The sequence below is a fragment of the Lygodium microphyllum genome, chromosome 3, assembly GCF_053477565.2.
Source record: "Lygodium microphyllum isolate KBCC chromosome 3, Lygodium_microphyllum_v1.1.10, whole genome shotgun sequence".
NCBI lineage: Eukaryota > Viridiplantae > Streptophyta > Polypodiopsida > Schizaeales > Lygodiaceae > Lygodium > Lygodium microphyllum.
In genome coordinates, this window is record NC_141137.1 from 90,693,146 (window position 1) to 90,705,769 (window position 12,624).

Here is a 12,624-nt window from a genome sequence, read left to right on the forward strand (position 1 = left end):
CCTTGATATATATCAAGATGGAAGATCAAACAAATAAATAATCCAATGTCAAAGATGGTTCTAGCATTCAACTCTGAGACATATATTAACCATACAATAATTCCAGATTTCAATCAATAAATTCTGTTTTAGCTTCAGCATGTCATACAGGTAAAGTATACCAATAACATTCTTGTCTGATGGTATATGACTCTCTTTATAGTGAGCTCAATCATCAAGTTTTCAGGGTTACTCTAAGCTGAATGGGATGAATATGCGATATTATATTGTTATGATGGGCTGTTTCTGTAACCTTTAAAGAACCTTGCAGTTTTCATACATGGTTACCACCTCCTTATGTAAAACCTTGGAGTTTATCTTATCCAAAATTTTAAGGTATGTATCATGAAAATTGGGCTCAATACTTTGCGAACAGTATTCTGCATCTCAGTTGGTGTTGAGCGAACTTTATCTTCCACCTTCTTCACCATCTTTGACTCAACTTTCTCAGCCTCAGGTTCAGCATGCTTGACACTGATAGAATTTTTGTTCGGCACTTTCACCTCCTTAACATTTACCTTCTCTGTCATTTCTTCTGCATCATGGCTTCCATTTCCCAGCATAACCATCTCACTTGTGGCAGCAGTCAGTTGTTCTTTGATACGTTTCTGAGCAGCAGCAAGTGATGTATCAGTCTGCCACTCCACGCCATCATCACTCTCTACAACAGGTTCCTCTTCATCAGCTTGGCTGGCTGCAGGAGAGTGCTGGAGAGTGCTCTTCTTCATCAGAAGCTGTAGATTTTTTTTCTGGAGATTTTGGAAACTTCATCATGACTTTTTTTCTTCTTAAACTCCTTCTTAGCCTTCTTTTGTTCCTCATCAACTGCCTCGCCTTCTTTTAACCGCTCTTTCTCTGCCTTGCGTAGATTCTTCTTCTCCTTCCCTGACTTCTTTGTCTCTGGAGGATTATTCAGTATGAATGTTGTAAGCTTGTCTCGCATGTCCACATCTGAGATAAAACCACACGCAGCACACTTGAGAGTGATCAGCTGGCTTTTCGAAATCTGAATTCCGGTTTCAGGATTCCCACATCCATAGCACTGCACATACTTCTTAATGAAAATTTCCAAAAGTCCTGCCAATTTTGCAGTATCATGTGAGCCATTCACAATAGACGTGCCTGTTTTATCATCAAACTTAGACTGTGCCCATGAGCTATTCGTCTTCAAGTCCTCGATTTCCTTCTGAAAGCGTGTCCCCCCCCTTCTCCGTATGCTCTGATCTGCTTCCTCGTCTATTTCCCCCCCCCTTCACCGTCTGGTTGTAGCTGATTCATTCTGCCGGTCTTTGTTTGCTGATTCAGTACTCGATGGTCCCGTCGTCAAAGAGATGTCAGAAAAATTCTTCACAAGCCCAGTCAAAGTCTCTGATGAAGCCTCAACGGCAATTGACTGAGGACACTGATTGGCCTCATTGAATTGTTGTTTCTGATAGCCTAGATCTGAAGGTAAAGAAGAATGCCATTATCGTTCCTCTCCCGTCGAATGCCTCTTCATCGTTTCCTTCCCACAGTCGATCCTCCCCTCCATGAACAGCTGCCAGTCGGTCTCCTCCTTCTTATGGTAATGATGAACTGACTAACTTCTTGAGAGGGAAACGATTGTCGACGTCGACCTTAGGGGTGTTGGCCGCGATGCTGAAGCGACGGAACGATCGGGTCGTCATCTCGAAGAGAGATGGTGAGAGAAGAAGAAGAAGCCAAGAACGAACGAATCATAGGAGCACAGGAATCGCCATCGCCAGCAATCCCAAATTTCACAAAGGAAACCTCTGTTCCTCCCTCTAAGCCAAACTGGTAGAGAATTCGTACCCTCAGAGATACCAGTGACCACTGCAATGCTCCCACCGTTCCTTTAACTGCCCAAACTTGCTGAATTCCACCTCGAGTTCAGAAACTATCACATTGAGAGGAAGATTTTTGACATACACATTCCTACTGTCACCTTCAGCTTCAAGAGAATCTGTATTATCATGTGAAGAACCTCTATTGCCGTTTGTGCTGCGCTTGCATCCTCAAAGTCCCTCAAAGCAAAACAAACACCTGCCTTTTGATTTCGAAGGTTCACTCCCCCTAAAATTGTCAAGCTCCTTTTTCTGCGATGCTTTTCCTTCCGCCCTGATTCGATTGAGGAGCCTCTCTTCCCCCCAAAATACCTCCTTCTCAAAATAGCCCCGAAAGCTTCTCCTTTTTCCCCTCAAAGCACGGCTCTCCTTTTCCCTCCTTCTTTAACCTTTCAAAATCCCCTCTTTAGCCTTCGTAGCTCACATATCATTATTTTTTGTTCAAATTCAAACTATCTATTCTAGAGCTTGTAGAAGTTTTAGCTTATACAAAAGCTCTTGACTATACTGCATATCTCCAACAATTGTAGTTTGAAAATCACCTATTTTTCACATTCAAGGATCAGCATTAAACCACAACTCATCAGTTCTTCACCTTCAATGGTCCGCATCTCATCTGTTCTTCAAATTCAGTGATAAGCCTTAGCTTCTTCCTTCTCCTCCGATGCGTGTGTAGTCACATATGCATGCACCTGTGTGTGCTCATGGCCATGGCCACCGTGCTCCCATGGATGCCACAAACCCAGAAGGACAGGGCCATCCTCTTTCGCTCTGTAGAAAACCCAAAACCACATGATGAAGCAGCCTCAGTCATTAAGCTTAAACCGTGAATCCGTCCAACAGTCAATGGCTCCTCTTTTTGCTGAGTCTACGAGCAATAGTGCTGATGGATTTTGGCAAGCAATGACTCCAAACCTTTTTGCAGCAACATGTATCAACATAGGCTGAAAGCATCTCATCATGTTCACTCATGCGCAGAAAATAAATGTAAACACAACAACTGAGTATATACAAAGTATCAAATCACACACACAATTTTTGGGTGGTTTTCACACCTCGAATGCGCAGCAATACGACATCCACCCCCTCTAATCCTGCGCATCCTCCGGATGGGCCAACTACCCATGATCATTATCATCAAGATCCACAAACAAATCAATTTCTTCGTTATGCATTTTCGGTAGATCAACAAGATTATTAGCCATATCATCTGTCTCTTCCATTGGAGTTTCTTGTCGTTGCTCTTCTCTTGAAAATTCTTCCAATGCATAATCCTCATCATCTCTTTTCTTGAAAATCTTGATTCTTTTTCCAGCAATAGGCACTCTAAGCACTGTTCCATCCAATTCTGTCAGCTCATATGTTGCATTATCAAAGACATGTTTGACTATGTATGGCCCAAACCATCTTTTCACCATCTTCCAAAAAATCTGCAATAACTTCCTCATTTTCCGCATGGTTCTAGTGTGGCTCTCATCCCAAAATAGTTTTTGCCCCTTTCGAAACAGCTCATATAAACAATTTGCTATGTGTGCAAAATGGGGTGTCCAAGTCATGTAAAACACACAAGCTCCAATGAATCTCTGTATCTCTGAAGTGGTAGAACAATACTCCATAATCTTGCCTATAAAATCCACCTTCTTATCCACAGTCTTGTATTTCGTGTCAACCCTGGCTTCATTATGCTCTTCTGCATTACATAAACCTTGCTGTAAATCAGCAATTCTGCACTCCAATGGCTGAATATTCTCAGCCCACTGCTCTATGGACTGCATAGAAACAGCCCCAAACTCTGAATGCTGAAATATTTCAGCAATAAACTCTGTTGGCTGAAAATTTTCAGCCCTCTGTCTCTCTGAAAGCTGATCATAACCAGCTGGAAACTCTGTTTGCTGAATTTCTTTAGCACTCAACACTCTTTGCTGAGTTACCTCAGCCTCTGACTCAATTTGTGACATAAAATCTGCAATTTCATGAAACATGTCCAGGGACTGCACTAATACATTACCATGACAATTCAGCATATCACTTTTCAGCATATCTCTCATCTCTGTCATCGTATCTGCACAAATCACACTGTCATACATACCATCTATGTGCTCATCATCCTCCAAAATTCCTGCATTTTTCAAATTTTTCTCCTTTCTGCATATATACTGCCTGGCAGCTCTAGGCAACCTAGAAGTCTTCTGATAGCTCATCGAACTGTTTGCTGAAATCCCAACATAACTGGAGGAGAAAACACTACTGCCAGGAGGCGAGAACTCCAATCTCCTCTCCTCTGTACCACCGTCGTCTCGCGAAACGGCGGTACCTAGTGAAAACCCGAATCCCTCACAGTGGGTAAGGGTGCATCCCTAAGAGTATCCCTGTTTCTAACATGATTCACACATACAGTCATAAACTGAACTGCTCTCATACAATCTTTACTGCGAATCCGTGCATAAGCAGATCCATCATCCATGACCTTTGTCTCCATACGCATCTCTGTAATGAATGGCTGACCAAGAATTATGGGATAAGAGCATGAATCCTGCACAAAGAAATGACAATCCTCCTCTACATCACCAATAGAAACCCTGACACTAGGGCAAGCAGCATATAAATCACCTGCAGTGTTATTGGCGGCTCTCATACGCCACCCATGCTCTACATCCATAGGCCATCTGTTACTCTCATAAACTCCACGAACAATGAGATTAATCTCTGAACCATGATCAACCAATGCAACATAAGGTACCTGTTTCTCTCCAATCTCTACCATCGTCTCTGTAGTTGCCCTAGCCCAATGGCTCCGCGAAAAGTGACTACGCGGTATCAAAACAGGCTCATCAATTTCAGCATAATGCATAGGCTGAACCCTCTTCTCTACCTGCGGCAAAACAGAAGCATTATCAACCATAACCTCATCATCATCATCATCCAACTCTCCAATCAAAACTCCCTGTGTATCAGTGGTAGCCAATGCATGTCTTTTCCTCTTCAGGACCTCTTGAAACTGATCCTGAAACTCTCTTTTTGAGATGCCCAAAATCTCAGAAATAGTGAAAGTCACCTCACTGCCAAGTATCTTATCATTAAAGATTTTCTTCATATCTGTAGATGTCTCAATATCGGACATCAATCTGAATCCTGGCTGCTTTCTCTCTCTAGGCTCTTGCCTCTTTTCCCTCTTTTGAGCATCCTCCATCTGTCGATCTGGCCCTGATCGTGAAGACGGTCTTGCAGTAGGTGGAGTAACAAACTCACCCCCTCTAGTCTTCTTAGCTGCACTTGGATTGTCTTCATCCCTCTTACGCTTCTCCTCAACAAATACATCTGCACCATGAGATTTAGCCAAATAAGCATAAATAGAATACCTGTCAACAGGCGAGTCCCATCCTGTCTCTGATCTGATGCTAGAGCTTGCGCTAGTCAAAACAGTTTGCTGAATTTTTCCCTTGTTTGCAGTCTCCATAGCATAAGTCCATAGTGCGGACTGAGTCTTCGATCCCTTCTCAATCTGTACTCCATATGCAGAAGCATCACCTCTAGCCGTCACATAAGAAGTACGCGCAGCCATGTCCTCCACTAACTTCTTCATTCCACCTTTACCAAAGTTGGTAGCAAGTGGAGCTCCTGTCTCAGTCAACCAAATCTTACCATCTTGCCCCCAATATACCAAATTCTGCCTCCTTGCATCCTGGAAAGAGTCACAATCCCTACAATGCTGATGCTCCGTACTATCACACCAAATACATCTCCGATCTCTCCTAGGTGCACTAGGAGCACTCCTAGGTGCAATAGGAGCACTAGAAGAAGTAGCAGGCGCAGTCGAAGCAAACTGCTCCTTCAACTTACCCACCAACTCCGCTTTGACTGACTCAAGTGTCAAATCTGTGATTCCTTTGATTATGTCATCAAGAGAAGTAGGCACCGATGGAGCGGATGGTTTTGGAGCAGAAGGTGTAGGCATCGGTCGTGGAACAGGAGGAATAGGTGGAGTAGAAATAGTAGGCACTGGCATAGGCCAAGAAACTGGCTGAGGAGGAGAAGAAATAACAGGGATAGAAGTAGGCATAGGAGCAGATGATGGTGTAGGTGTCATGGAACCATTCTGTAGGCGAGTCTTCCATATCCTCCTCTTGGTCAAAGTCGAAACTGCATCCTGAGCATCCTGCCAATCAGTTTTAAGACCCATAGGCTTCGTGCGATCTTCAAGAAGCTCACCCAATTCTTCTTGAAGAGCAGGATCTGCAACTTGCAAGAAAAGCTCAACTTTTTCAACATCCAATGCTCTTTGTTCAATGGCATCAAGCTGACTATACCTTTCTTCAAATTCTCGAATCAACTCTGAAGCAGCAAGACCTTTGTTTGGCATGTAGACCCACTCTCGGAATGACCGCCGAGTAGCCATACCAAAGTCCTCAAGGAAGTATTCTTCTTTTAAAGCCTTCTTAAAATCTTGCCAATGTGTATTTTGAATAAATAAATCAGTCACCTTTGTCCTCAAAGCAGGTGTGACAAGACGAAGGAAGTACTTACTCATAAGTCCAGCAGGAACTCCAAAAAACCCCATCTTGATCTCATATGTCTTCAAATATGCTGAAACATTACGCCCGTCAAATAGCTTCTTCTCACTCTCAACTGCTTCAATAGCCTTAGTCGCGCTGTTTGCATTCTCCTGCTCCGAATAGAGTTGCCTTTCCTGAGACAACTGTTGTTGATGCAATTGTTGTTGCTGCTGCATATACATTTGTGTTTGCTGATTTTGGAGCTGCATATACATGGACATATTCTGCAAAATCTGTTTTAGATCCTCCGTTGAAGTACTTGACGCAGCAGTCATAGATGGAGCTGAAGTAGAGGCAGCTGGAATTGTAGAAGAAGCTGAAATAGAGGCTGAAGAATCTCCCATCTTGAAATTTCTGCGACGCTTTCACGTCGGGTTCACCAAAGATGTCGAAGGGTTTACGAAAGCATAGTCGCGTCTTCAGAAGACCTTGATATATATCAAGATGGAAGATCAAACAAATAAATAATCCAATGTCAAAGATGGTTCTAGCATTCAACTCTGAGACATATATTAACCATACAATAATTCCAGATTTCAATCAATAAATTTTGTTTTAGCTTCAGCATGTCATACAGGTAAAGTATACCAATAACATTCTTGTCTAATGGTATATGAATCTCTTTATAGTGAGCTCAATCATCAAGTTTTCAGGGTTACTCTAAGCTGAATGGGATGAATATGCGATATTATATTGTTATGATGGGCTGTTTCTGTAACCTTTAAAGAACCTTGCAGTTTTCATACATGGTTACCACCTCCTTATGTAAAACCTTGGAGTTTATCTTATCCAAAATTTTAAGGTATGTATCATGAAAATTGGGCTCAATACTTTGCGAACAGTATTCTGCATCTCAGTTGGTGTTGAGCGAACTTTATCTTCCACCTTCTTCACCATCTTTGACTCAACTTTCTCAACCTCAGGTTTAGCATGCTTGACACTGATAGAATTTTTGTTCGGCACTTTCACCTCCTTAACATTTACCTTCTCTGTCATTTCTTCTGCATCATGGCTTCCATTTCCCAGCATAACCATCTCACTTGTGGCAGCAGTCAGTTGTTCTTTGATACGTTTCTGAGCAGCAGCAAGTGATGTATCAGTCTGCCACTCCACGCCATCATCACTCTCTACAACAGGTTCCTCTTCATCAGCTTGGCTGGCTGCAGGAGAGTGCTCTTCTTCATCAGAAGCTGTAGATTTTTTTCTGGAGATTTTGGAAACTTCATCATGACTTTTTTTCTTCTTAAACTCCTTCTTAGCCTTCTTTTGTTCCTCATCAACTGCCTCGCCTTCTTTTAACCGCTCTTTCTCTGCCTTGCGTAGATTCTTCTTCTCCTTCCCTGACTTCTTTGTCTCTGGAGGATTTTTCAGTATGAATGTTGTAAGCTTGTCTCGCATGTCCACATCTGAGATAAAACCACACGCAGCACACTTGAGAGTGATCAGCTGGCATTTCGAAATCTGAATTCCGGTTTCAGGATTCCCACATCCATAGCACTGCACATACTTCTTAATGAAAATTTCCAAAAGCCCTGCCAATTTTGCAGTATCATGTGAGCCATTCACAATAGACGTGCCTGTTTTATCATCAAACTTAGACTGTGCCCATGAGCTATTCGTCTTCAAGTCCTCGATTTCCTTCTGAAAGCGTGTCCCCCCCCTTTTCCGTATGCTCTGATCTGCTTCCTCGTCTATTTCCCCCCCCCTTCACCGTCTGGTTGTAGCTGATTCATTCTGCCGGTCTTTGTTTGCTGATTCAGTACTCGATGGTCCCGTCGTCAAAGAGATGTCAGAAAAATTCTTCACAAGCCCAGTCAAAGTCTCTGATGAAGCCTCAACGGCAATTGGCTGAGGACACTGATTGGCCTCATTGAATTGTTGTTTCTGATAGCCTAGATCTGAAGGTAAAGAAGAATGCCATTATCGTTCCTCTCCCGTCGAATGCCTCTTCATCGTTTCCTTCCCACAGTCGATCCTCCCCTCCATGAACAGCTGCCAATCGGTCTCCTCCTTCTTATGGTAATGATGAACTGACTAACTTCTTGAGAGGGAAACGATTGTCGACGTCGACCTTAGGGGTGTTGGCCGCGATGCTGAAGCGACGGAACGATCGGGTCGTCATCTCGAAGAGAGATGGTGAGAGAAGAAGAAGAAGCCAAGAACGAACGAATCATAGGAGCACAGGAATCGCCATCGCCAGCAATCCCAAATTTCACAAAGGAAACCTCTGTTCCTCCCTCTAAGCCGAACTGGTAGAGAATTCGTACCCTCAGAGATACCAGTGACCACTGCAATGCTCCCACCGTTCCTTTAACTGCCCAAACTTGCTGAATTCCACCTCGAGTTCAGAAACTATCACATTGAGAGGAAGATTTTTGACATACATAGCCCTACTGTCACCTTCAGCTTCAAGAGAATCTGTATTATCATGTGAAGAACCTCTATTGCCGTTTGTGCTGCGCTTGCATCCTCAAAGTCCCTCAAAGCAAAACAAACACCTGCCTTTTGATTTCGAAGGTTCACTCCCCCTCAAATTGTCAAGCTCCTTTTTCTGCGATGCTTTTCCTTCCGCCCTGATTCGATTGAGGAGCCTCTCTTCCCCCCAAAATACCTCCTTCTCAAAATAGCCCCGAAAGCTTCTCCTTTTTCCCCTCAAAGCACGGCTCTCCTTTTCCCTCCTTCTTTAACCTTTCAAAATCCCCTCTTTAGCCTTCGTAGCTCACATATCATTATTTTTGGTTCAAATTCAAACTATCTATTCTAGAGCTTGTAGAAGTTTTAGCTTATACAAAAGCTCTTGACTATACTGCATATCTCCAACAATTGTAGTTTGAAAATCACCTATTTTTCACATTCAAGGATCAGCATTAAACCACAACTCATCAGTTCTTCACCTTCAATGGTCCGCATCTCATCTGTTCTTCAAATTCAGTGATAAGCCTTAGCTTCTTCCTTCTCCTCCGATGCGTGTGTAGTCACATATGCATGCACCTGTGTGTGCTCATGGCCATGGCCACCGTGCTCCCATGGATGCCACAAACCCAGAAGGACAGGGCCATCCTCTTTCGCTCTGTAGAAAACCCAAAACCACATTATGAAGCAGCCTCAGTCATTAAGCTTAAACCGTGAATCCATCCAACAGTCAATGGCTCCTCTTTTTGCTGAGTCTACGAGCAATAGTGCTGATGGATTTTGGCAAGCAATGATTCCAAACCTTTTTGCAGCAACATGTATCAACATAGGCTAAAAGCATCTCATCATGTTCACTCATGCGCAGAAAATAAATGTAAACACAACAACTGAGTATATACAAAGTATCAAATCACATACACAATTTTTGGGTGGTTTTCATACCTCGAATGCGCAGTAATACGACAACGTATACGTCACATGTTTCGTACATCAGGTATGGTGAGCTTGACAACTTGGCATGCGTAGAATAAATCCATAGATGGAGTCCAACAAATATCAATACATTCAACTTAGTCTTGCTATGGATGGCCTGAACACATTTGGTCTCTGCTCAACTTCTTACAGTGTGTGGCTTGTAGTCCTTGTTAACTACAACATTACATCATGGCTTTCTACGAAGAAAGGACACCTGATCCTTAGCTTGCTCGTTCCTAGGCATTATAAAGTCAAGAATATGGATTTCTATCTCTGTCCATTAGTTCATGAGATTAAGATTTTGTGGGAGGAGGGGGTCTCCGTGGAAGATATGAGCAAGCATGATAGTCAACGCTCCAATATATGAGCCATTCTCATGTGGACTATCCATGACTTTCTACGATTTAAGAAGTGCTTAGGTAAGTAGGCTTCCATTCTTGTTGGTGATATCTAACATAGCTCATTTAAGTTTGTGTTGACTAAATAGGGACGTTGTTGGGCTAGGTTTGGTCACCTCTCTCGGGTTATCATGCATGTCTATTGTATGGGCTACAAATAGGCTCCCAAAGGTCACGAAACTTGAAGAATATGGTATATCAAGAACATGTCACTTTCTCGCCACCAGAGGGTCATGAAATAAGGGAAGGTTTTCTTGGATGACCTCTAGCACAAATGAACGCCCAAAGCTGGTACGAGTTGAAAATGGTCCATATGGAGTCACGTTCAAACAGAATGTGACAGTTCTTAGTTTTCTACGAGTTGCCAATTTGGACACACCTACAGATCAACCACTTTTTGGATCCCATGCATAATTTCAAAAATGTGGACAACTTACTATGGGACCATATCCCAAGAAAGAGAGACACTGTAGGGGGATGAATGGATTTGAAGGAGATAGGTAAGATGAAGGCATTTTGGCCATAGTCAATCAGTGATGGTCACTGCAACTACCTCATGCTCCTTGGGTTCTATCCACTAAAGAAGAGCACATTGTGAATAAAATTATTAGGTCTATTCATGCCCCGATGGGTATGATGCATTCCCTTAGATCTGCTTTTTCTAAAGATGACCAACTATCAAGGCTAAAATCCCATGATTGGCATAAGATATGTCAAGTTGTTGTAATGGCCTTGATTATAAGTGTCATGTGTATTTTGCTATTTAGTGTCTCCTCAATGTTTGTAATGCTTCTTCATTTGTGGTAGTTTGTACTATGGATCGCAATCGCGGGATGCCTTACTCCAGAAATATGCGGAGCGATCTATAGGTTGTTGAATTTAGTGTAATGGATCTCATAGAAGGAGATCAAGAAATCTCCTCTATTGAATTTGCAAGGTGGGGAGCAATGGAGATGGTATATCTCTTTTAGAAGTACCTGTCCACCACTATGCTCACAATACAAACCCACCTCCTAGTGCATCTTGTAGATGAAGTGGATATTGCAAGACCCATCTATATGCATTGGATATTGTTCTTGGAGAACTTAATGAAAGGCTTTGTGCAACAAGGAGCTCAACCAGAAGGTAGCATGGCTGAAGGTCGGCTAGTGTCAGAGGTGTTAGTGCATATTTAACAGTGGCTACCAATAGCAGATTCAAACAACATTATGCTATGGTCACCAAAGGAAGATGATAGACTGACTAGAGATGTGGTTGGAAATGGGATAGAAAAAAGAATGGATGCTACAATGGAGGAGAAAGTGAATTGTTTTTGTATGTTGTACCATGCATCCATGGAGACTTGGCTCGCTAGGTATGAGTAAGGTAAGAAAGATCTGAAAGAAGCACGATTGGAATTTCGACGCAATATGTGCCATTTTGTGCTTTGATATCCTAAGGGCATGGAGGAGATGCCATGATTTATGTCTATGCGATAGTTACACGGAGCTTTGATCGTAGCTTCTCGTGAAGGGATGGAGGTCTCTATTAAGGAGTGGGAATTCTTGAGGAGATATAGTCCGAAGGTATATTACAAAATATACTTTACCCCTTTGCATCAAGAATTTTCCCAGCCTCCTACTATAGATCGTGGTCTTCAAGAAATATGCCATTCTTGATTGGTGTGAATTGGTGTAAAAACTCATAATGTTGGATTGGTGTGGATATGTTTTCTCATTGAGAAATAAGAAATTCCATTATAAAGGGTAAGTGGTAGCACGGAGTCACTATTTACGCTTGGTAAATCCCTATTTTCTATACAATTTTACCCTTCATTTCAATCTTCATTGCCTTTCATGAAAGATAATAACTTTGATTCCAATCCATGCATATCATGTTGATTGATTAGCTTACAATGCTCTTGCTATGTTTCACTTCCCATGAGGAAAAGTGGATGCCAAATGTAATATGAGACAAAAGAGAGGTGACCCTCCATTATATCTAGGATCTCAAAGGGGTGCACAACCTAGCTTGAGCAAGAGATTTTCACATCCCTCAAGTCTCAGAGCCCATGGAGAGAACCAAAAATATTGTTTTATCCCTCATAGAACTACAACATTGAGGAGAATTGAAGAAGGTGTTATAATTGAAGAATCAAGCCCATTTTCATCTCCTACAATGATTTAAAGGGTATCCATAAATCCATTATAGTTTATAGATGTTGATGCAGGGATCCTCATGAGAAACATGGAATTTTTAGGTTAAGAGATGGATGTTTTAGATTGTTTTTAACCTCTTAGAGATCATATGAGGTATCTCGGTACTCCATCATGTGTTTTTAGTCCAAATAGTGATCCTATAGGATTCGATAGGGCTAGAATTGAGTATTGAGGTCACCCACATGTCCATTTAGATAGGGTCAAG

The 12,624-nt window shown here is 42.3% G+C and overlaps 1 protein-coding gene and 1 pseudogene across 1 annotated transcript; both read right to left on the minus strand.

The window, feature by feature from the left end:
* Nucleotides 1–353: 353 nt before the first annotated feature.
* Nucleotides 354–1,706, minus strand: LOC148038613 (eukaryotic translation initiation factor 5-like). Its single transcript, XM_087675266.1, has 4 exons — nt 1,616–1,706; nt 1,296–1,482; nt 806–1,196; nt 354–773 (listed from the first exon to the last, which is right to left on the minus strand). Exons 1-4 carry the CDS (start codon nt 1,704–1,706, stop codon nt 354–356), a joined length of 1,089 nt encoding a protein of 362 aa, XP_087531392.1.
* A 147-nt stretch (nt 1,707–1,853) lies between these two features.
* Nucleotides 1,854–8,558, minus strand: LOC148038614 (putative eukaryotic translation initiation factor 5-1 pseudogene; annotated as a pseudogene).
* Nucleotides 8,559–12,624: the final 4,066 nt, after the last annotated feature.

Excerpts from the sequence above, each read along its gene's own strand:
- LOC148038613 (XM_087675266.1), bottom strand. The coding sequence starts at position 1,706 with ATGACGACCCGATCGTTCCGTCGCTTCAGCATCGCGGCCAACACCCCT. Across the intron at positions 1,483-1,615 it reads CCCTCTCAAGAAGTTAGTCA|ATCTAGGCTATCAGAAACAA; the intron begins GTTCATCATTAC and ends CTTTACCTTCAG. Across the intron at positions 774-805 it reads AGAAAAAAAGTCATGATGAA|CTTCTGATGAAGAAGAGCAC; the intron begins GTTTCCAAAATC and ends AAAAATCTACAG.